At 47.5% G+C, this 22,168-nt stretch overlaps 1 protein-coding gene across 1 annotated transcript in view; it reads right to left on the minus strand.

Moving 5' to 3' along the window:
* Positions 1-510: 510 nt before the first annotated feature.
* The window catches only part of TBC1D16 (TBC1 domain family member 16), a 137,483-nt gene continuing 115,825 nt past the window's right edge, over positions 511-22,168 (minus strand). Inside the window, 1 exon segment of the mRNA XM_029599180.1 lies at positions 511-2,211. Within this exon segment, the coding sequence (XP_029455040.1) occupies positions 1,966-2,211 (246 nt within the window). The 3' untranslated portion in view covers positions 511-1,965.

Raw genomic sequence — 22,168 nt, forward strand, 5'->3', positions numbered from 1 at the left:
CAGCTGGACCACAGAATTGAGCAAACATAAATGTGGGGCTGGAGCCAGTGCACGCGCTCACAGCCCTGTGGAGGCTCTGTCCCTTGCAAGGGTTTCTCTGGTAACAGGAAGCCAGTGCGAGAGGAGGGGTGGGCCACTGCAGGGTCTGTGAGTGCGTATGCACGGGCTCCAGCCCCACCCTCGGGCCGATTCAGTAAAATGCACGGGAGAGCCGGTGCTCCGTGGCGAGTGCCCACTCTCCTGGGCGCGTGATTCTGTATGCAAACGAGGGCCCACGATAAAAAAGAGGCACTAGGGACACTAGTGCGTCCCTAGCATCTCCTTATTGGCAGAAGCGGCGGCTGTCAGTGGGTTTGACAGCCGACGCTTAATTTTACCGGCATCGGTTGTTGAACCCACTGACAGCCACAAGTTCGGAAAATGGATGCCGGCAAAATTGAGCGTACGTCTTCCAACCCGCAGGCAGATTTTTTTTTTTTTTTTTTAAATTTTTGGGGCCTCCGACTTAATATTGCTATGATAGTAAGTCGGAGGGTGTACAGAAAAGCAGTTTTTTCTGCTTTTCTGTACACTTTCCCGGTGCTGGCCGAAATTAACGCCTGCCTTTGGGCAGGCGTTAATTTCTGATTTGTGCGGGACTAACGAATAGGCTCATTAACATGTATTTGCATGTTGAGGGTGCTATTAGTTTCGTGGGGGTTGGATGCACGTTTTCCACGCGCTATTGCCCCTTACTGTATAAGGGGTAATAATAGCGCGTGGGTAACGCGCGTCCAAACAGGGGCTAACGTTGCGCTCGGCCTGACTGTCTTTTGTAGCTGAAGAAAGAGCACAGTGGCTGCAGGCCCAGATGCTGGCATTGCAGCGGCGACTCTTCGGTGTCTATCAAAATTTGGCAAGCAAGGTAGTTGCTTATGCCACAATCTGATCTTTCCCTCCCATTCTCCTGCACTCCAAAGCTCCCTGGAACCTCTCCATGACTGTGGTTCTGACTCCAGCCACAAGGTGCATCCTCCCATCCTCCTGCCACTGCAGCTAATGCCAAAAAATAGTGGCATATACTCACTAAGGTTGGTAAGTAATAGCAATGTTTCTATACATTTTTAGCATTACCTTGTTGCAATACTCTGCAAAATTAAAGAGATTTTAATTAAAACCTATATAAAATATCTACTTTATGCAATATCTGAAAATCTTTCTAAAATCCTTCCTGAATCTCTATCTAGAATATAGTGCTATATGGGCGAATGTACATTTATTGAAGTGCTTTCGCTGTAGCCTGACATTTTTTGTCTTCTAGTGTAACATATGCAGCAGCTAAAGATCAGACTTTAGAAAACTGCAGTCAAACTGTATTAAAAACACATAAAAATGGCTTGTGCTGAGCTAACCTCCTGCCTGTTCCCAGTTAACATTCAATGCTACAGAAGTCCAACAGATCTCTTATATCCTGTTTCCTGCGTTGTGACGTCACATATTGGATGAACAGCAATTCACAAATACTGCCATTCTTGAAATAAACCCGGCCAACTTCCAGAGGGGAGGCTTCTTGTTCCCAGTTTTCTAACATGATTTTTTTCTGCTTTCTCAAACTCCTTGACCTGTACTCTTTGTTAAAGTCATTTGTGCGCGTAGCAAGTTCAGCACACAATGCTGTCACAGGGCTGCCAGCTCTCTCCCTGCGAGTGCTGGTTTGTACTCAGTGTCCTCTTTCCAGGTCATTACTTTAATCATCTTCCTCCGCACTAGTGACGCAGATGAGCTCAGCCTTCAATCAAGCCCACTCACAGTTATGGGGAATTCTTTCATCTCTCAGAACGTAAAAGCTATGCCACTAGCTTTACATCTTAGTGTATCTTCATTTGCAGCTTTCCCCTCCCATCTTACATGTCATGGCTGGGTTTCCCTTCATTTTGTCCAAGGTGTGTTTTTTTTGGTAAACTTTCAAGATGTCTTCATATCGGACTATTTCCTAAAGGTGAAGACATCTCTTGTCTTCAGCCCCCTCTTTCCTTCACTGCTGGGTTTGGGAGATAAGGCTTCCATGGTCCCTCCATATGGGCAGCTCTCATGCTCAGGATGGTATCCGGAGCATTCCACGGCAGGGATGTAGCCGCTGTCCCACATCCCTGTACCGCACAGCTTACAGAGATCGTGCAAGCTACATGGGATTCTGGGTAACAAGCGGAACTGATACAGCAAACTCCTGGCCTATAAAGGAAGAGAAAATGTAGAAAGTGTTACTACTCGTAAATGGAGCGAGATTCAAAGGCATGTTGGAACATAAGTAAATACAAGTATTGCATTTGTGCATGTCAATATACAAATAGACTAATACAGCAGAGTTGCTTACATGTAATAGGTGTTCTCCCAGGACAGCAGGATGTTAGTCCTCACAGATGGGTGACATCATCAGATGGAGCCTGGCATGGAATACTTTTGTCAGGCACACTGAGCATGCCCAGCATGCCACTATCCCTGCAGCCATGCGGGGTCCCCCTTCAGTCTCGTTACAAAGCATAAAAGATGAGCGAAAAATAAAATAACAAAATGCAGACAAACCCAACTCCACGGGGTGGCAGGTGGGTCTTGTTGACATCCTGCTGTCCTGGGAGAACACTTGTTACAGGTAAGGAACTCTGCTTTCTCTCAGGACAAGCAGGATGGTAATCCTCACAGATGGTGAATACCAAGCTGAAGGCTGCCCCGGAACATACAGGGCCAACAGCAACCAATAATGTGCAACAGGCAGAACAACAGGGTGCAGTTGGCAACAACTGGAGGCAGTCTGAACCACATACTAGGCAGGGAGAATTGGGTTCTCACACTTGTAACAGGTTATGGAAGACAAATTGGCAGAAGATGCTTTCCTGTTGACCATCCTTGTCCAGAGAGTAATGGGCTGAGAAGGTGTGGAGGGAACTCCATGTTGCGGCCTTGCAGATTTCAGCAATAGGGACTGCATGGAAGTGGGCCACTGATGCTGCCATGGCCCTCACTGAGTGAGCTTTCATTCGGCCTCCAAACGGAAGGCCCGCTTGCTCATAGCAGAAAGCAATATATTCCGCCAATCAACTGGACAGTGTCTGCTTGCCCACCTCAACCCCAAGTCTATTTTTGTCAAAGGAGATGAAGAGTTGGGTGCATTGCCTGTAGGCCGCAGTGCGCTCCAGATAAAAAGTGAGAGTGCGCTTGCAGTCCAAGGTGTGTAGAGCCTGCTCACCTTGGTGAGAGTGTGGCCTTGGAAAAAAGGTGGGCAGTACAATGGACTGATTCAGGTGGAAGTCAGTCACCACCTTAGGCAGGAACTTAGGGTGAGTGAGCAACACCACCCTGTCGTGCAAGAACCTCATATAAGGCGGATAGGTCACCAGGACCTGCAGCTCACTGACCCTGCGAACGAAGGTAATTGCAACCAGGATGATAACCTTCCAGGTAAAGTGTTTCAACTCGCAGGAGCGCAGAGGCTCAAATGGAGACCGCATGAGCCACACTAGCACTACATTAAGGTCCCAGGCCACAACAGGACGACGCAGTGGAGGCTTCAATTGAAGTAAGCCTCTCATGAAGCGCCCTAAGGGCTGCATTGAGTTCGGAGTGTCACCCTCTCTGCGATGGTAGATGCTGATGGCACTCAGATGAACTTGGATCGAAGTAGTCTGCAATCCCGACTCTGAGAGGTGCCAGAGGTAGTCCAGAAGCTGAGGTGTGGGACAAATGAAGGGGGTCGAGACCCTGCTCCGCACACCAGACTGAGAACCTCAGACACTTCGATTGGTAGGACTTCTGTGTGGAAGGCTTACGAGAAGCTACCAGGACTTGTGAGATGTTGTCTAAAAGGTTGAGGGACTGTAATACCAGCCTTTCAACATCCAGGCCGTGAGGGCCAACTAATGGAGGTTCGGGTGGCGCAGCCTGCTCTGATCCTGTGTGATAAGGTCAGGCGAGGTGCCCAGGAGGATGGGCTCCTGGACCAACAGGTCACGGAGGATCGGAAACCAGACCTGTCGCAGCCAATGTGGGGCTATGAGGATCATGGAGCTTCCGTCCTGTTGGAGCTTCACAAGGGTCTTGCCTATGAGTGGAATCAGAGGGTATGTGTACAGGAGAGCCGCACTCCAGGATTGGGCGAAGGCATCCATGGATAGTTCCCTATCCTCCATGCACAGGGAGCAGAAGTGATTCACTTTGTGGTTCTGAGGGGACGTGAAGAGATCCACGTCCGGCCGACCCCACCTGCGGAAGATCTTGCCTGCTACAGAGGGGTTGAGGAACCACTCGTGAGGGTGGAACGTCCGACTGAGGTGGTCCGCCACCACATTCTCCGTTCCCACCAGGTATACTGTTCACAGGAGCATGGCTTGTGATAGGGCTCAGGCCCAAATTTGCGCTACTTCCTGACAGAGGAGATAGGAGCCTGTGCCCCCCCTATTTGTTCACATACCACATTGCCACTTGGTTGTCTGTTAGCCCCTAGGCTGCATTTGGGTCCCCTAGTTGCCAGATTGGGAACTTCTGACTCACTGCAGCCCACTCTTCTGACCAGCAAGTGTCACTACAGTAGTGGTAGGTACCTTCCTTTTTTTCTCTGAGATTAAATATATCGCAGTGGACCTGACCTGCTGATGGGAAGGAAGGAAGAACACCATCCAGGAGCTCTATCTGGCAGAAGCCAGGTAAGGACTTTGCTTACTCAGGCCCCTGTTACAGAGACCTGTATCTGGCTGCCACTGCCTTCTCTGAGCCATTCCAAGACGACCTGGTGGCCCCAACCCTTCCTGAAGATGTCAGTTAGGAGCAAATGTTTTAAAGAAAGGCTCTCCACCAATGGCAGGTGGCTCCTGAATGGATGAACAAATGGGGCTTACCCTTTTGAAAGTAAGCAGGGAACCAGGAGATTTCAGGCTTTGCTAGTTATTAGTCTTGCACAGTTGTTTGGCAGGGAGCATGAGAGTATGTTTAGGTGGGTGTTTATTATAAACTGCTCTTTGGGAGAGTAGGGGAAGATTAGGAGGATGACGACGATCTGCTTGCATAAGTTAATAAGAGATTTTGGGGTGGGATTTAGCTCTTCTTGATCCTTCTGTGAAAGAGGAGGGCTGGGTATAAGCAAGAGGTGGTTGTGATATGGGGACTGAGTTGAAATGCATTCTGCATATTGTATGATTTTATTGTAATTATACTATATCATTCTATTTTCAACATTTTCATAAGTGATATTAGGGAAAGACTATAGAGAAAGGTTTGTCTTTTTGGGGGCGATACCAAAATCTGCAACAGGCTGGAACGCCAGAAAAGTGCAGAAAACATGAGGAGGGATCTAGCAGAGTCTGGCAGCTAAGATTTAATGTTAAAAAATGCAGTCATGCATTTGAGTTGCAAAAACCCAAGGGAGTGATGCAATCTAGGGGTGAAATTCTTCTATGCAAAACAAACAAACAAACAAATAAATAAATAAATAAAAGAAAAGAATGGGATCTTGTATCTGATGATCTTAGGTTGACCAAACAGGTAAGCTGCTGGCCTTGACACTGTTGTTGCTGTATTCTGACTCTAGATTATGCTTGTGGCTGTTGAATCTGCTACTGGGGCTGTTGTAGCATTTGCAATATTATAGGCCTTTGTCAAAAATAGTCATAAGGGTTGTAGCGTCTACATTGGGAGTAGTAGTAGGGCTTACAATATTTTTGAGACGATAAATCCATTTGAAAAACTGATGAAGACTATGTCTGTACTTTGATGCTTAATGGTTTAAACTGTCTCATTGACTGGTACCAAAAAGGTTGTCCCCCATTGCAGGAAGTGTCTGCTAGCTTTTCATGGATCTCCTCTGAGTTCTGATGACCAAAGCCATACTAATTTTCTGGCTACAATTCTTGCTGCTGCTACCCTTGAGACAGTGTCAAAGGAGTCATAGATAGAACAGGTTAGGTAATATGCAGAATCCTCAATATTCTTCATAACCTCTGTGAATTGTTTTAACTGTTTTCTGGAGAATCTGTGCAATATCCTTCAATTGTTGTACACTGTTGTATAGATATTGAATGATTTGAATTTGGTGGGCCTCTATTCTGGATAAACCTCTATCTTTGATAAACTCTTTTTCTTATTGTGTCGATTACACGTGAATCCTTGCCGTCCAGAATGTTTTGAGAATGTCTTTGATTTTTTGGCATTTTTTATAACTGACTCCATGATTAATGATTCATGAGTGAGTTATACTGTATTGTAACCTGGATACTTTTGAATGAGATTTTGTGTGTATGGTTTTTGCCACTGGAGCTATGGAATAGGGTGTCGCCCATATTTTTATTTGGTCCTGAAGCAACATCTGATACATGGGATGAGCTTTGTATTGTTTAGGTATTTTCAGATATTGTAAGATATTCTGCAATTCTTCTATATGCTTTTCCTCTTCGTGGAGACTAAGTTCTAAGGCCTCTGTCATTTTTGTATAAATGAAGAATACAAGGTATCTTCAGCTATTAGGCTAGGGATCTGAGTGTAAATCAGGCAAATTGCCTCCAGAAAGGTCTTCCTCAGAGTTATTAGATTTAAATGACTGATCTGAATGAGAAACAATCTAAGAGTAATCAGGAGAAGGTGCAGCCTCGTCAAACAATACTGTAATTGGCTGCGATTCCGTACAAGCTTGCTCTTGGCTGATTGCTTGTGGGGCAAACTTAGCTTGTAGTTCTTTTTTTTTTAACTTGGGTATGTAGTTCATGAGCATGTGTCTTGACAAAATCTGCCCACAATTTTTGTGCAAATGTGTGGCAGTCCAGAAAAGATGAAAATGGTAGTTTTGCTTCTTGCATAAAAGTGGAGGTCAATGTGTATGGCTCCAAGATAGGTGGCGAAGAAAGCAAGTCTGATAGGTTCTTTGATTTATGTATTCTTTTCTTTGGTTGATCTTCTGCACCAGATGTCCTCTGCGCCAATGACAAGGCACCAGAAAGTGTACTTATAGAGGATGATGACACTCGCCCCAATGAATCGGTGCTGTGAGGTTTCAGCACCGTATTTTGGCACTGATCTGTCTGCACCATCAACTTTCTGTGCTGTTCTTGGTGCAGTCCATTCTGTGCTAGCCATATGGTGGGTCGAAGACGGCACTGTGAAAGGTTTCAGTGCCAAGTCTCCTGCACCATGTGGTTGCAGTGCCGACTTGAAGTCTCAGCGTTTTCATGCCGAAAATTGCACTAGAGAACATACCTCTTGAATTTTTTGAAATTTCAGAAGAAAGTGATCTTTGTCGCTTATGTTATGATTCCTTATGCTTGGAGGACTTTTTGAGTTCATAGTGGAGCTTCAGATCCCTAAGCGCCCTCAAGGACATACTGCCACAGTGGCTGCAATTTGCACAGTCGTGGTCCAGTCTGAGGTAGTGGATACAGCAGTTGTGTTGATCTAAAATTCTCATTTTATAGTATATGTTTTGCAAGCTTTGAAAGGGCTTTTCCCTTTTTTTAATATTATAATTTACTCTGTCATAGTTGATTCCTTCCAAAGAGGAAAAAAAGATCAATGAAGCTGAACTGATTTTGACTGAGGTGATGTGTAAGGAGATTTGTGACCATTTGCAAAGCGGACAAAAATAGATTGAGGGAGGTCATGCGGCAATGCTAGAATGGGAAATCCCATGCATGCCCAGAAGAGAATCCAAAGGTTTCTGGGCTAGAGGAGAGAAAGGACTGAATTGGCGCAAACAGATAACATCACCCATCTTGTGAGGCTGTAATCAGGGCTTAATCTGTAGATGAAAAGGAAGTGGAACTATGAAGGGGGCTGAGAAGAGCAAAGCCAGGGCCAGATGTGACCTGTGCAAAGGGGTAGGACCAGGACCGGATGTGAACTTCTTCTTTCACATACACATTCTTCTCTCTCTTAATATGCTCTGATCATTTTATTCACATCTCATAGGCCCTCTGATCCCTTTACTCAAAAACCTCAGCACCTTTGATCCCCTGACTTACTCTTTTCCCCTTTCCCCCACATAATCCAGTCTTTCCGATCCCTTCTCACTCTTTTGCTCTCCCATATCCCATCTTTCCAATCCCTTCACTCACTCTCCCCACTCCCAAAAAAATCCCCCTCATTCATTCTCTTGGCCCTTTCACCCTCACCAGTGTGCTCATTAGTAGCAGAGGCTGCACGGCCTGGGATGATGGCTTGATAAATAGGAAGCCAACATACCCAGGAGTGGCAGAGGCAATGGGGCTGACAGGCATTCACCCTGCATATTTGTTTTACCTTGGCTGTTGCCCCTCGTGACCTCCTAAATTGTACTGGGAAACCGCACAAAAATCAAAGCCATGTGGCAGCTCTTTACTCAGGATAAGCAGCTCCAACACTCTCTGTTCTCTGCTTTCTCCAAAGGCTGGGGGGGGGGGGGGGGGATAAATAATCCATGCAACTGCTGGCTCTGTTCTGTTTCCTCAGGAGAACCAGAAATGATATACACTGCTAGTTCTGCTCCACTTTCTTGGGTCCCAGAAAAAAGGTGGTAGAATGCTCTTCTGGGTTGTTCTGCCAGAAATTAAACCCTCGGTAACTGACAAAAAAGGGGTTGAATTAGCACGAGTTTGAAAGTTATGAATAGTAGTGCCATTCATCAAGGCCAGGGTTGAAGCCTTGACAATTGGCCCTACTGCTCCCAAGTTTCAAACTTGAGCTAATTCAAATCCTTGTTCAGCAACATCTGTTTCAGTATCACACCTTCCCTTTCTGTTCCCAGCAATACAGGAAGGGAGGTGGGAGCTGGATTAGGGAGCAGTGTGGCTATTCTCTTTTCTCTATGTGGTCCAGATTTACCCCCTCGCCTTCTCTTCATTGCAGGTTGCCTGGAAGGGAGGAGCTGGAGCAGAACACCCCTGCTGCTCTGCCTCTTAGGCCTGAAAAGAAGTGCCAGAACTGCATTCCTGGCAGTTCCCCCACCAATTAATCCCTGGCTGTAATGTGATGCTTGACCACGGAGAAAAGGACAAGCAGAGGGGATCTTCAAGGGAGTGATAGGGGTTGTATACCTGAGCAATTAGGTGGATGGTAAGGCTAATGGGAAAGCTATATAGGCGGTATGGTCTTTTTCTGCCATCATATTTCTCTGTTTCTACACTGCTGCGATATATAATCATAAAACAGAGTTGCTTACCTGAAACAGGTGCTCTCCAAGGTCAGCAGGATGACAGTCCTCACACATGGGTGACATCATTGAAAGGAGCCCAGCACAGAAAACGTATGTCAAAGTTTCTAAACTTTGACTGAGCCTCATTGAGCATGCTCATGCATGCAATATACCACACATCCTTGTGAGGTCCCCTCAGTCTCATATCACAGAATTCAAAAGAGTAAAATAACAGAGGAGAAAACCCATGTAATGGAAACCCAACTCAGTGGGGTGGTGGGCGGGTTTCATGAGGACTGATATCCTGCTATCCTTGGAGAACAGCTGTTACAGGAAAGCAACTCTGCTTTTTCAGAGGATAAGCAAGTTGGCAGTCCTTTTACATGGGTGAATGCCTAGCTATAGGTTGCCCCCCCAACATAAAAGGAAACCAAAAAAATATCAAATAAGTGCCAACAGGCACAACAATAACCAGTTTTGTTGGTAGCGGAAGGGGGTGGGCAATCTGAACACACACAATGGGCTCTAGGCGGGAACAGATTTGGATTCTACATTTCAAACAATTTCCAAAGGACAGATTGGCCAAACCTGCTGTCATGTCGGCCATCCCTATCCAAATAATAATGCAATGTGAATGTGTGAAGAGAACTCTACATTGCAGCTCTGTAGGTTTCCTCCATGGTAATTGCTCACAAGTAGGCCACCAACACTTCCATGACTCGAATAGAGTGAGCCTTGACATGACCCCCAAGACATAGCCCTGCAGGGGCATAACTGAAAGAATTGCAGTCTGCTAGCCAATTAGAAATAGTCTGCTTGGCAACTGTAATACCCAACTTATTCCTATCAAAAGAAACAAAAAGTTGGTTGGACTGTATATGGGCTTCTGTCCACTACAGATAGAAGGCTAAGGCTCTTCTGAAGTCCAAACAATGCAGGGCTTGTTCACCTTGGTGCAAATGGGGTCTGGGAAAGAATGTTGGCAGAATAATGGACTGGTTAAGATGGAAGTAGACACCACCTTAGGCAGGAACTTAGGGTGCCTATGTAAGATCATCCTGTCATGAAAAAAATTAATGTAAGGTGGATAAGTCATTAAGGCCTGGAGCTCGCTGATTCTGCTTTCTGAAGTGACTGCCACCAAAAATATGACCTTCAAGGTCAGGTACTTCAGGTCACAGGTGACAGCACCTCAAAGGAAATTTTCATCAGCTGAGCCAATACCTCAACGTGGTATTGGCTCAGCTGATGAAAATTTCCTTTGAGGTGCTGTCACCTGTGACCTGAAGTACCTGACCTTGAAGGTCATATTTTTGGTGGCAGTCACTTCAGAAAGCAAAATCAGCGAGCTCCAGGCCTTAATGACTTATCCACCTTACATTAATTTTTTTCATGACAGGATGATCTTACATAGGCACCCTAAGTTCCTGCCTAAGGTGGTGTCTACTTCCATCTTAACCAGTGGGAGGCCTTAGGGGGGGCTTCAACTGAAGCTGGCCTCATATGAAATATATAATTATAGGTTGAATAGAGATGGGCGTACCATTTACATCACAGTGATATGCGCCAATTATACTCAGATGCACTCTAAATGAGTTGGTCTTCAAACCAGCTTCTGAAAGGTGTAGAAGGTAGTCAGGCAGTTTTTGTAGGGAGCAGGAAAACGGATCTATTACCTTCTGCTCACATCACACGGAAAACCTCTTCCACTTCAGTCCACAGAACTTTCTAGTGGAAGACGTTCTGGAAACCACCAGGACCTGAGACACAAATTCCAAGAGATCGAGTGGTTGCAATATTAACCTCTCAACATCCAGGCTATGAGTGACAGAGCCTGGAAGCTGGGATGGTGCAACCTGCCTTGATCCTGGGTGATGAGAACTGGGGAAATTCCCAGCCTGTTTGGTTTCTGTATGGCCAACTCCTGGATGAGTGGACTTAGTGAGATCCGCAACATAGGAGAACAGGGCTTTGGGGTTGTACATGTATTCATGTATTTTGGAGGCGTAAAAGTCGCATTTGGACTTAAGTGTGGCAAGTTTGTAGCAGCGAAGGGCAGATTTGTAGAAGGAAGCATGTTGAGGTGAGGGGTCTTTACGCCATATTCTCTCATTCCGTCTGAGTTTATTTTTCATTATTTTTAACTCAGCGGTATACCATGGTTTTAGGTTTTTTGAGGATGGGTGCAAGCCTCGCCTGGTGATTGGACATAAATTATTTGCTATGTCAAGGGTGAGGTTGCTCCACGAGGCAAGTGCAGCATCTGGATTGGTGCAGTCGAGTTTGGACAGGGAATTGGATAAGGCTGAGATTAGGTCCTCACTGGAACAGGATTTTCTGAAGACAATGGAGGTGCTTTGAGCATGGTTGCGAATGGTCGGGGTGTTTATAGAGAGTAGAGTTTCAATGAGGGAATGTCCAACCAAGGGACAAGGGTGCATGAGGGTGTGTTGGGAGAGTGGACACAGGAGTTAATGAAAATTAGATCTAGGGTGTGCCCGGCTTTATGAGTGGGGGAAGAGATGATTTGTTAAAAGCCAATGGCATGGAGAGAGTTAAGAAAGGATTCACAGGATGATGAAAGGGGAGAGGAGTCTACACGGAGATTGAAGTCTCCTAGTATAATGGCTGGGACTTCAATGTTGATGTTGTCAGAAATGAATTCAATGAGAGGGGAAGGGTCGAGTTCTAGAAGACCTGGGGGGAAGTAGACAAGGCAGATTTGTAGTTCTGGGGATTTGAACAGACCAATTTCAAATCTGGGAGGGGTGTCAATGATCATAGGTTTGTGTTTTATATACTTTTTCACTGCTAAAAGGAGGCCTCGGAATGATAAAGATATCATAAGAGAGCACGGGGAGTTGATTGAGGAGAACAATGTCAGAATCCTTGAGCCAGGTTTCTGTGACGGCACATATTTCAGGCTTGCAGTTAGTCAGGAGATCGTTGAGGATTGGGGGATTTTTGGAGAGCGATTGAGCATTGAAAAGAACTATGGTTAGGGTTGTGAGTCCTAGTAGCTGTGTCAGGGAGAGATGAGGATGGGGAGAAGGGACTTGCAATGGGTGGGAGAGTTGTAGTGGGGGAGGAATGGGGGTCTGAGAGATGGATAATGAATGCGGGGGATTGGGTAGGTTGCCATTATAAGGCCAGGGAGAGGAGGAACGGAGGTGACTGAGGGTAATATTATTAGCAGTGAAAGACAGCCAACGGGGGGGAGGGGGCAAATTAGGAAGGAGAATAGAGTTAGGGGGTCAGTTAACAGTGGTGAGATTCGGTAACCTTAGGGGAGGCAAATGCAGTCACAAGAGAGGTACAGAAAACAATAGAAACACTGTAGCAGCTCCCGATGGGTCTGGGCGCCGGTTGTGCTGAGCGGCCAGTGGATAGAGTAGGCAGGGATCATTGTAGATAGTACTTTTAAAGTTTGAGATTGTTGCAGTCCAGTTGGGAGTGGAGATGGAGGAACGAAGATTGATTGGTTCGTTGCTTTCAGGTTGGTATGAGGGGCGCACCAAGGGGCAGGCTCCTTTGGTTGTGCCCCTTTGTGTGTGCGCCGCCCGGTGCGCGGCGCCACAGGTAAGAGTCCAGATTTAAAGGGCTTACCGTCTGTCTCCCTCTGATGCCGTCGTCGATGCGCCTGGCCTCAGATAGGTCAGAAGGAGCTTGGGGGCGCGGTCAGGAATGGGTCCACGAGGTCTCCGGGATGAACGGGCCCACAAGGTCTCCGGGATGAACAGGCCTTCGGTCCGGACGGTTGCGGTGCAGGTAAGGCTCTTTCCCCGGCGGGAAGCACTGATTGTGTGAGCGTGGTGTGGCCGGGGTTGAAGTGGAAGGCGCCGCAGGTAAGAGCCCAGATTTACAGGGCTTACCGTCTGTCTCCCTCTGATGCTGTCATCGATGCGCCTGGCCTCTGATAGGTCAGGAGGAGCTTGGGGGTGCGGTCAGGAATGGGCCACGAGGTCTCCGGGGCGAGCGGGCCTTCGATCCGGACAGGTGCGGTGCAGGTGAGGCTCTTTCCCCGGCGGGAAGCGCCAATCGCGCGAGCGTGGTACGGCCGGGGTCGAAGATATATGAGGATCATAGTCCCTTTGTCCCTGCAAAACTTCAAGACAGTCTTCACTATCTGTGGAGCTGAAGGATACACATAAAGGAGACCCTTGCACCAATTTTGGGCGAAGGTATCTGAGGCTGGTGTGCCATATGTCCTGTCAAGGAAGCAGAACTGAGGAGCTTTCCTGTTCCAAGGTGCTGCGAAGAGATCCACATCCAAGCTTCTCCAGAAGTGGAAGATCCAATTTGCAACCCCTTGGGTCCAGAGACAATTTGTGTGGCATGAAGATGCGACTGTCTGACTGCTATTACATTCTCCATCCAGCCAGGTACATTGCCCCGAGCACCATCCAGTGGGAGAGGGCCCACGACCAGATGTGCCTGCTTCCTGACACAAGAAGTACAATCTTGTTTCTCCCTGCTTGTTGATAAACCACATTGCTACTTGGATGTCAGTTTGTACCAGGACTATTTTGTTGGACAGTCGATCTCTGAAAGCCCATACAGCGTATCTGACTTCCCAGAGCTCCAGGAAATTGATCAGATAGAGACATTCCTGGGCAGACTATAGACCCTGGATACTGAGTCTAGTTACTCGAGTTCCCCAGCCCAGGGTGGATGTATCTGTGGTTAGGACAATTTAGGTGGGAGGACTTTGGAAGGGCACCCCCCTTTCCAAATTCAAAATTTCCCACCACCAGGACAGAGTCCTGGAGAGACAGCGTGACTCTGATGCAATCCCAGAGGTCTTGAGTGGCTTGTCACCACTACGATCTTAAAGTTCATTGGGTCATTCGCATGTGCAAATATGCCAAGGAAGTGACGTGTGCTGTCGTGGCCATATGACCCAACAGTCTCAACATGTGCCATGCTGACGCCTGCTGACTCTGTTGAATCCCTGCTATGATGGTCATCAGATTGATGGCCTGTTAGGGCAGGAAGGCTTTGGCATGAGCCATATCTGGCAGGGATCCAATAAATCCAATTGTAGTGACTGGCTGAGATGGAATTTGGGGAATTGACAACAACCCCTAGTAAACTCCAGCATCTGAATGGTTGTGCGTATGAACTCGTTAGCCCTGCCAGAGAGGTGCTCTTGACCAGCCAATCATCCAGATATGGGAAAACGTGAACTCCCAGTCTTGAAAGGTGCGCTGCCACCACGACTAGGCATTCTGTGAAGACACATGATGTTGACACAAGGCCAAACGGAAGAACGTGATATTGGAAGTACAGCTTTCCCACCACAAATAGGAGATATTTCTGGTGATCTGGGAAGATCTCGATGTGGATGTAAGCAGGGAGCATAGCTAGTCCCCTTTTTGTAAGAAGGGAATCAGGGTGCTTAGTGAAACCATCTTGAACTTCACTTTTTTTATGAATTTGTTCAAGGCCTTTAGTCCAGGATGGGATGGAATCCCCCCATTTTCTTTGGTATCAGGAAGTATCGGGAGTAAAATCCCTGCCCCCTTTGCCCTGCTAGAACGAGTTCAACTGCTCTGACTATTAAGAGGGAGGAGAGCTCCACTACTAGTATTTCCTAATGTGCTACCACGCCCCAAAATGGGCTTGAAGGGGAATTTGGCAGAGTACCTAATAGATTCACCTGGTACCCCTCATGAATGATGGCGAAAACCCACAGGACGGGGTTACAATGGGCTATTGGTTTGCAATGAATTGAAGCCTTCCCCTGATTAGCAGGTCCATAATTCCGGGTATCAGCGACTTGACTAATGTCCCTTGCGATCCAGTCAAAACCCCATCCCTGGAGTTGCTTGAGGCACTGGCTGGGGCTTCGGGGCTCTCTGTTGCTTGGGATGGCCACGAGAGCCCTGGTGTTGTTGATGGGAACGAGGAGGTGGAGGGTAGTACCTCTTCGGGTGGAAGGACTTCCTAGGCTCAAACCTCAATGACCTCCTGGCTGAGGAGAGTGGGTCCTGAGTGCCAGTTGAGAGCTGCTGTAGGGTTGCATGATAGTCCCAGATTTGGGCCACCACATTCTTCACTCTCTCTACTAAGATTCTCTCCTGTACATGGCTCTTGCACCTCCGGTCTGAGATCAGAGGCCTGCAGCCATATGAGCTTCGAGGCACAGATTCCCGCTGCAGAGACCCTTGATGCCATCTTGACCTTGATCCTCGTGTTTTCCACACTCCAGACCCTTATGCACCAGCAACTGGAGGGTGACTTACTACTGCTGAGGCAGTTGCTTGGCAATATCCTGCACCTGCTTCAGAATGTCATGCATGTATTGGCTCATGAAGAGCTGATAAGCTGTTATGAGAGCAATAAGCATAGCGCTGTGGAACACCTCTATTCCAGAGCATCCATTGCTCTGTGATCCTTCCCCGGGGGCACTGAAGAATGAGTCTGAGAGCACTTGGCCTTCTTAAGAGCAGATTTGATGATCACAATTATTGAGGCAGCTGACGTTTGTCGAATCAGAGAGCCTTATGGACAAGATAAATCATGTCTGCTTTCTTATTTACGGGAGGCACTGTGAGAGGGTGTTCCTACATACTCATCAGTAACTCCACAAAGATCTCATGCACTGAGAGTGCCATGGTCTCCTTGGGAGGCTCCACGTACTGGAGGATATCTAGCATTTTGTGCCTGGTATCTTCAGTCATCAACTGAAATGGGATGGCTTCCACCATCATCCAAACAAAGCTTGTGAAGGAGAGGTAACTCCGGCAGGGACTTCCTTCGATCATCTAGAGGAGATGGTTCTGAGGGGAGACTATCCGAAGCATCATCGGAAGCCATGGAGGGTCACAGGCACCCTTGTCTCCGCTGTCATAAACTGGTGACAGGGCCCTAAGTGCTCGGCCCCCAACCAGCGGTTTAGGCACTGGTGGAACTGGTTATTTTAGCCCGGGCCCTGGTGCCACCTCCAGTATCGGGGAGGGGGGGCTTCCTCCTCTGAGGAATCAGGGAAGACAACTGGATTGGCTGATGGCAGTGCCGGTACCCTGCAGGGCATCAATACCATATCGAGAACCAACACCGGCTGGGTTGGTAACACGCCAATAACGTGTAGGATTCCAGCAGTGGTTTGAGGAGACACAGTGCTCTGACACAGAGGCCTCGCATTGCCGATGCCAGAACAGGCGGGATGCAAGAGGTGTCACCAGATCCACTTCAGAACCGAGAGGAGGATTGGTAGCTGGCATTAAGAACGAAGGAGACCGTGACATACCCCTGGCATCGATGGCGGACTGGTTAAGAACATGCCATACTGGGTCAGACCAAGGGTCCATCAATCCCAGCATCCTGTTTCCAACAGTGGCCAATCCAGGCCATAAGAACCTGGCAAGTACCCAAAAACTAAGTCTATTCCATGTTAGCCACTGCTATTACTAGCAATGGTATTTTCTAAGTCAACTCAACTCCTCCAAGAACTTATCCAATCCTTTTTTAAACACAGCTATACTAACTGCACTAATCACATCCTCTGGCAACAAATTCCAGAGTTTAATTGTGCGTTGAGTGAGAAAGAACATTCTCCGATTAGTTTTAAATGTGCCACATGCTAATGTCATGGAGTGCCCCCTAGTCTTTTTATTATCCGAAAGAGTAAATAACTGATTCACATCTACCCGTTCTAGACCTTTCATGATTTTAAACACCTCTATCATATCCCCCCTCAGCCGTCTCTTCTCCAAGCTGAAAAGTCCTAACCTCTTTAGTCTTTCCTCATAGGGGAGCTGTTCCATTTCCCTTATCATTTTGGTAGCCCTTCTCTGTACCATCTCCATCGCAATTGTATCTTTTTTGAGATTCGGCAACCAGAATTGTACAAAGTATTCAAGGTGCGGTCTCACCATGGAGCGATACAGAGGCATTATGACATTTTCCGTTTTATTCACCATTCCCTTTCTAATAGTTCCCAACATTCTCCTAGCCACAGGGGGCATTCCTGTGCCTGGCACCATGCATCAATGGGGACTAATGACGATGCTTCCTTGGCTTCCCTAGATGATCAGATGGGTCCTTCCCTAATGCCAAGGTAGAGGACAATGAACCAGACATCCTAGACATGGAGGAGCTAGATGATGGCTGATCTCCGGTGTCCCTCTCAGCAGACGATCACAATGGAACTGGTAGCCCCACCAATGTCGATGGCTTGGTGTCCATCGATGCAGCTCCAAGATCCCTTGATGCTGATGCATTGGTCTTCTGTCCGAAGAAGTGCTCCATCTTATCGAGCCAGATCTTACGTCCCTTGGAATCATCCTGGCGCACTTGCCACAACCTTGGATGTCTTACAGAGGACACATCTATCAAGGGATCCGTGAGAGACATGGTCCTTGTACACCTGGGGCACCACTTGAAATCAGAAATGGATATGTCGTCGCAAACAAAAGGGACGGCGGCTGACGAAGGCCAGCGAGCACCAAACACACTGCTACCTGAGGGAATGACAACGAAAATAAACTTCCCAGAAAATGCCAAAAAAGTTATTTAGGATGCTAACAGGACAAGCGAGGGGGCTCACATCAACCGCGCAAGGAACGCGAGGAAAAAAGCACTAAAAAGAACTTGAAAATTGTACTGAAAAATAGTGCAAAAAGCTGAGGCTCACCCATCTTTGAGATGCAAGGCTCTGCGGAAAAGAAGAGACTCAGGGGACCCAGAGTGGACAAGTGGTATACTGCATGCGTAAGTAAGCTCAATAAGGCTCAAAGTTCTAGAAACTTTGACATAAATTTTCAGTGTCGGGCTATATAAGAAAATTGGTACTTACCTGCTAATTTTTGTTCCTGTAATACCACAGATCAGTCCAGACAAGTGGGTTTTGCCTCCCTACCAGCAGATGGAGCCAGAGAAACAAAGCTTTGAGGCAAGGCTACATAACAGAGTGCCACCTGCAGTCCCCTCAGTACTGACCTATCCCCAAGCAAAGATGTAACCCCAAAACCCCTTTCTCGGGCTAACAGGGAAAACTATAGGGTTGGAAATGCCCAAAAACTGGAGCCCAAAACACTCCCAAAATTAAAGCTGAAAAACCAAAACCATGATCAACAACTGCCCAAATACCTTGAAAGGCAAACCAACTTGAACCACCAGTTGGCAAAAAACATAGTCTTTCAGCAGTGATGAGATGGGTCTCTGGACTCATCTGTGGTATTACAGGAACAAAAATTAGCAAGTAAGATCCAATTTTCCTTTCCTGAACATACCCAGATCAGTCCAGACAAGTGGGATGTACCAAAGCACCCCTAGACTGGGCGGGAACCCGAAAGACCCGCACGAGGAACACTCTCACCAAAGAACGCTTCTTCCTGCTCCCTCACATCCATGTGGTAATGTCTGGTGAAAGTATGCAACGAAGAGCACACTGCAGTCTTACAAATCTCCTGAGGCAACAGCAACTGACATTCTGCCAATAAAGTGGCTAGCGATCTTGTGGAGTGCACCTTCAGCCCCACTGGAACTTGATGGCCCTTACAAATTTAGGCCGTGCAAATAGCCACTTTCAACCAACGGGACATGGTAGCCTTAGAGGCCTTCTCTCCATCTTCCTGCCCCCTTACAGGACAAAAAGGTGATCACAGAACCAGAAGTATTCAACAGCTCCAGATAATGCAACAGAGTTCTCCTCACATCCAAAAGATGCAGCTTCCTGCCCCTAGGGGAATCATTAGATCATACCGGAAAAGCCGGAAGGTCTACATAAGAGCATGTCATACTGGGTCAGGCCAAGGGTCCATCAAGCCCAGTTTTTTTCTAAGTCATCTTAATTAATAGCAGGTAATGGACTTCTCCTCCAAGAACGTATCCAATCCTTTTTTAAACACAGCTACACTAACTGCACTATCCACATCCTCTGGCAACAAATTCCAGAGTTTAATTGTGCGTCGAGTGAAAAAGAACTTTCTCCGATTAGTTTTAAATGTGCCACATGCTAACTTCATGGAGTGCCCCCTAGTCTTTCTATTATCTGAAAGAGTAAATAACCGATTCACATCTACCTGTTCTAGACCTCTCATGATTTTAAACATCACTATCATATTCCCCCTCAGCCGTCTCTTCTCCAAGCTAAAAAGTCCTAACTTCTTTAGTCTTTCCTCATAGAGAAGCTGTTCCATTCCCCTTATAAATTTTGGTCGCCCTTCTCTGTACCTTCTCCATCGCAATTATATCTTTTTTGAGATTCGGCGACCAGAATTGTACACAGTATTCAAGGTGCGGTCTCACTATAGAGCGATACAGAGGCATTATGACATTTTCCATTTTATTCACCCTTCCCTTTCTAATAATTTCCAACATTCTTTTTTGACTGCCGCAGCACACTGAACCGACGATTTCAATGTGTTATCCACTATGACGCCTAGATCTCTTTCTTGGGTGGTAGCACCTAATTTGGAACCTAACATTGTGTAACTATAACATGAAAGGACACCGCCTTAGACCAAAATTAGGGGACCGTCCACTAGGAAACCCCGTCATGGGAAATTTGCAGAAAAGACTCTTGCAAGTCAGAGCCTATAACTCCTAAACCTGTCTGGCCGAACAGAAGGCCACCAGGAACACTGCCTTCAGAGTCAAAGCCTTCAGCGTTGCTCTCCTCAAAGGCTCAAATGTAGCCCCACACAGAACTCGCAAGACCAAATTAAGGCTCCAAACTGGGCATAACTTCTGCTTGACCTCTTTTAAGAAATGAAACACGTCAGGACGCGAAGCCAAGAACCTCCCTCGCCATTTGCCCCTAAGATACCCCAAAAGTGACACCTGAATGCGAATGGAACTGTAGGCGAGACCCTTAGACAAGCCCTGTTGCACAAATTCCAAGATGAGAGGATCCTCCACCTACAGGGGATGCACCTGTCTCCGAAGTCACCAAGACTCAAAACGCCCTCCAGACCTGAATATATGCCAAAGTGGCAGGTCAACGAGTCTGGAGAAACGTGGAGATGACCTGCTCTGAATAACCTTCCAGGCACAGCTGCCACCTCTCAAAAGCTAAGCAGCAGGACAAAAGTGATCCTCGCGATCCAAAAATATGGGCCCCTGACATAGCAACTTTGGTAGATGAGCCAGCCAAAGGGATCCAACCACCACCAGATGCACCAGATTGGTGAACCACGGACACCGCGGCCACTCGGGCACTACCAACACCACAGAACCCGGATGCACCTCTATATGCCTCAGAATTCGAATGACCAGAGGCCAAGGAGGAAACACGTACAGCAGGATCCCCGATGGCCAAGGGCATACTAGAGCATCCAGGCCCACCGAACTGACCTCTCTTCTGCGACGGAGAAACCTCTCCATCTTTGCGTTGAACCGTGTCGCCATGAGGCCCAGCTGGGGAACACCCCACCAGGCACAAATGCAGTTCCAAGTCTCATGGGACAACTCCCATTCCCCAGGGTCCAGTTGCTGCCTGCTGAGGAAGTCTGCCTGTACATTTTCAGCCCCTGCTATGCCCTCGAGATGGCGCTCTTCCCACATGAACAAACTCTGTGCCTCCAGAAATACTGCCCAACCAATCGTCCCGCCTTGACAGTTGATGTACACCACCACTGTCACATTGTCTGAAAACACGTGAACCTGTGTCCAGGGTGACCACCATTCAGGCTGGGGGTTTCAGGTCCATTCCCTTCATCAGATTGCGCTGTGACACCTACCAATAGAAAGTAGACCTGGATTCCTGGAGCAGGGCAATGGCAGATGAAATTGTCCCGACAATGGGTCCCACCTGGTCAACAGAGAGCGTTGCAGAAGTCTCATGTGCGCAAACGCCAATGGAATCAAATCTAACATGGATGCCATGGAACCGAGCACTTGAAAGTAATCCCAAGCCATTGGCAAGGCAAGACAAAGCAGGTGTGTCACCTGTGCCTGCAACCTCCTCACTCGGTCTTCCGACAAGAACACCCTGCCCTTCCTAGTATCGAACAGAGCCCCAAGATACTCCAAGGATGGGTCGGAACCAGATGGCTCTTTGACATATTTATGACCCAACTTAGTGATTGCAATGTGTTCATCACTGCTGAAGCTACCTCTCGCACTCCTCCTCAGACTTTGCTCGAATGAGCCAATCGTCTAGGTACCGATGAACCAGAACTCTTTCCTTGCGTAGGGCCGTAGCCACCAACACATCATCTTGGTGAAGGTTCATGGCACCATTGCCAGTCCGAAAGGAAGGGCCCAAAACTAAAAATTCTGACCCAGCAGTATGAAATGAAGAAACTTCTGATGGGTCTATCCAAATCGGAATATGAAGATACATATCTATCCAGTCCAGGGACGGCAGGAACTCTCCTTTGTGGACTGCCACTACAACTGTGCGCAGTGCCCCATACAAAAACGCGGCACCCGAAGGGCCCTGTTCACCTTCAGCAGGTCGAAAATTGAACGGAAGGTACCCTCCTTCTTGGGGACCACAAAGTAAATGGAGTACCTGCCCTGCCATTGTACCTCCCGCGGCATGGGCACTATGGTACATAGATCCAGTAACCTTTGCAGCGTCCACCACACAGCCTCCCCACTTGTTGCAACAGACCACGTGAGACTCAAAAAAGGCCTCCCTAACCGGGCACAAAGATTCAATCAAGAGCATAGCCGACTCTTATGGCCTCTAGCACCCAATGGTCCGAGGTAATCCTGGTCCACTCCATGTAAAAGCTGGACAAGCTGCCCCCTACAGCTTCTATGCAGGAGTGGGACACCTTGGCTTCCTTGTGTTGACTTTCAACCACCGGCCCCTTGATTGGCACCATCCCTGGAGCCTCTACAGCCTCCACGAAAAGACTACTGGCTGTTGCCCATTGGCTTTGCAGATGCGTTGGAGGTGGTCCTACCAGACTGAAATCTTCTTGAATCCCTGAACCAGGTTCAAGGCGGGAACACCTTCTTACTAGCACGCTTATCTGCAGCCAGCCTATTTCCCTTAGATTCCCCCATCTTCATCAGTTGATCCAAATCCTCCCGAAGAAAAGCTTCCCTTTGAAAGGGAGATTACATAGCTGAGCCTTCAATCAC

Source organism: Rhinatrema bivittatum, chromosome 4 (genome assembly GCF_901001135.1).
Source record: "Rhinatrema bivittatum chromosome 4, aRhiBiv1.1, whole genome shotgun sequence".
Classification (NCBI taxonomy): Eukaryota; Metazoa; Chordata; class Amphibia; order Gymnophiona; family Rhinatrematidae; genus Rhinatrema; species Rhinatrema bivittatum.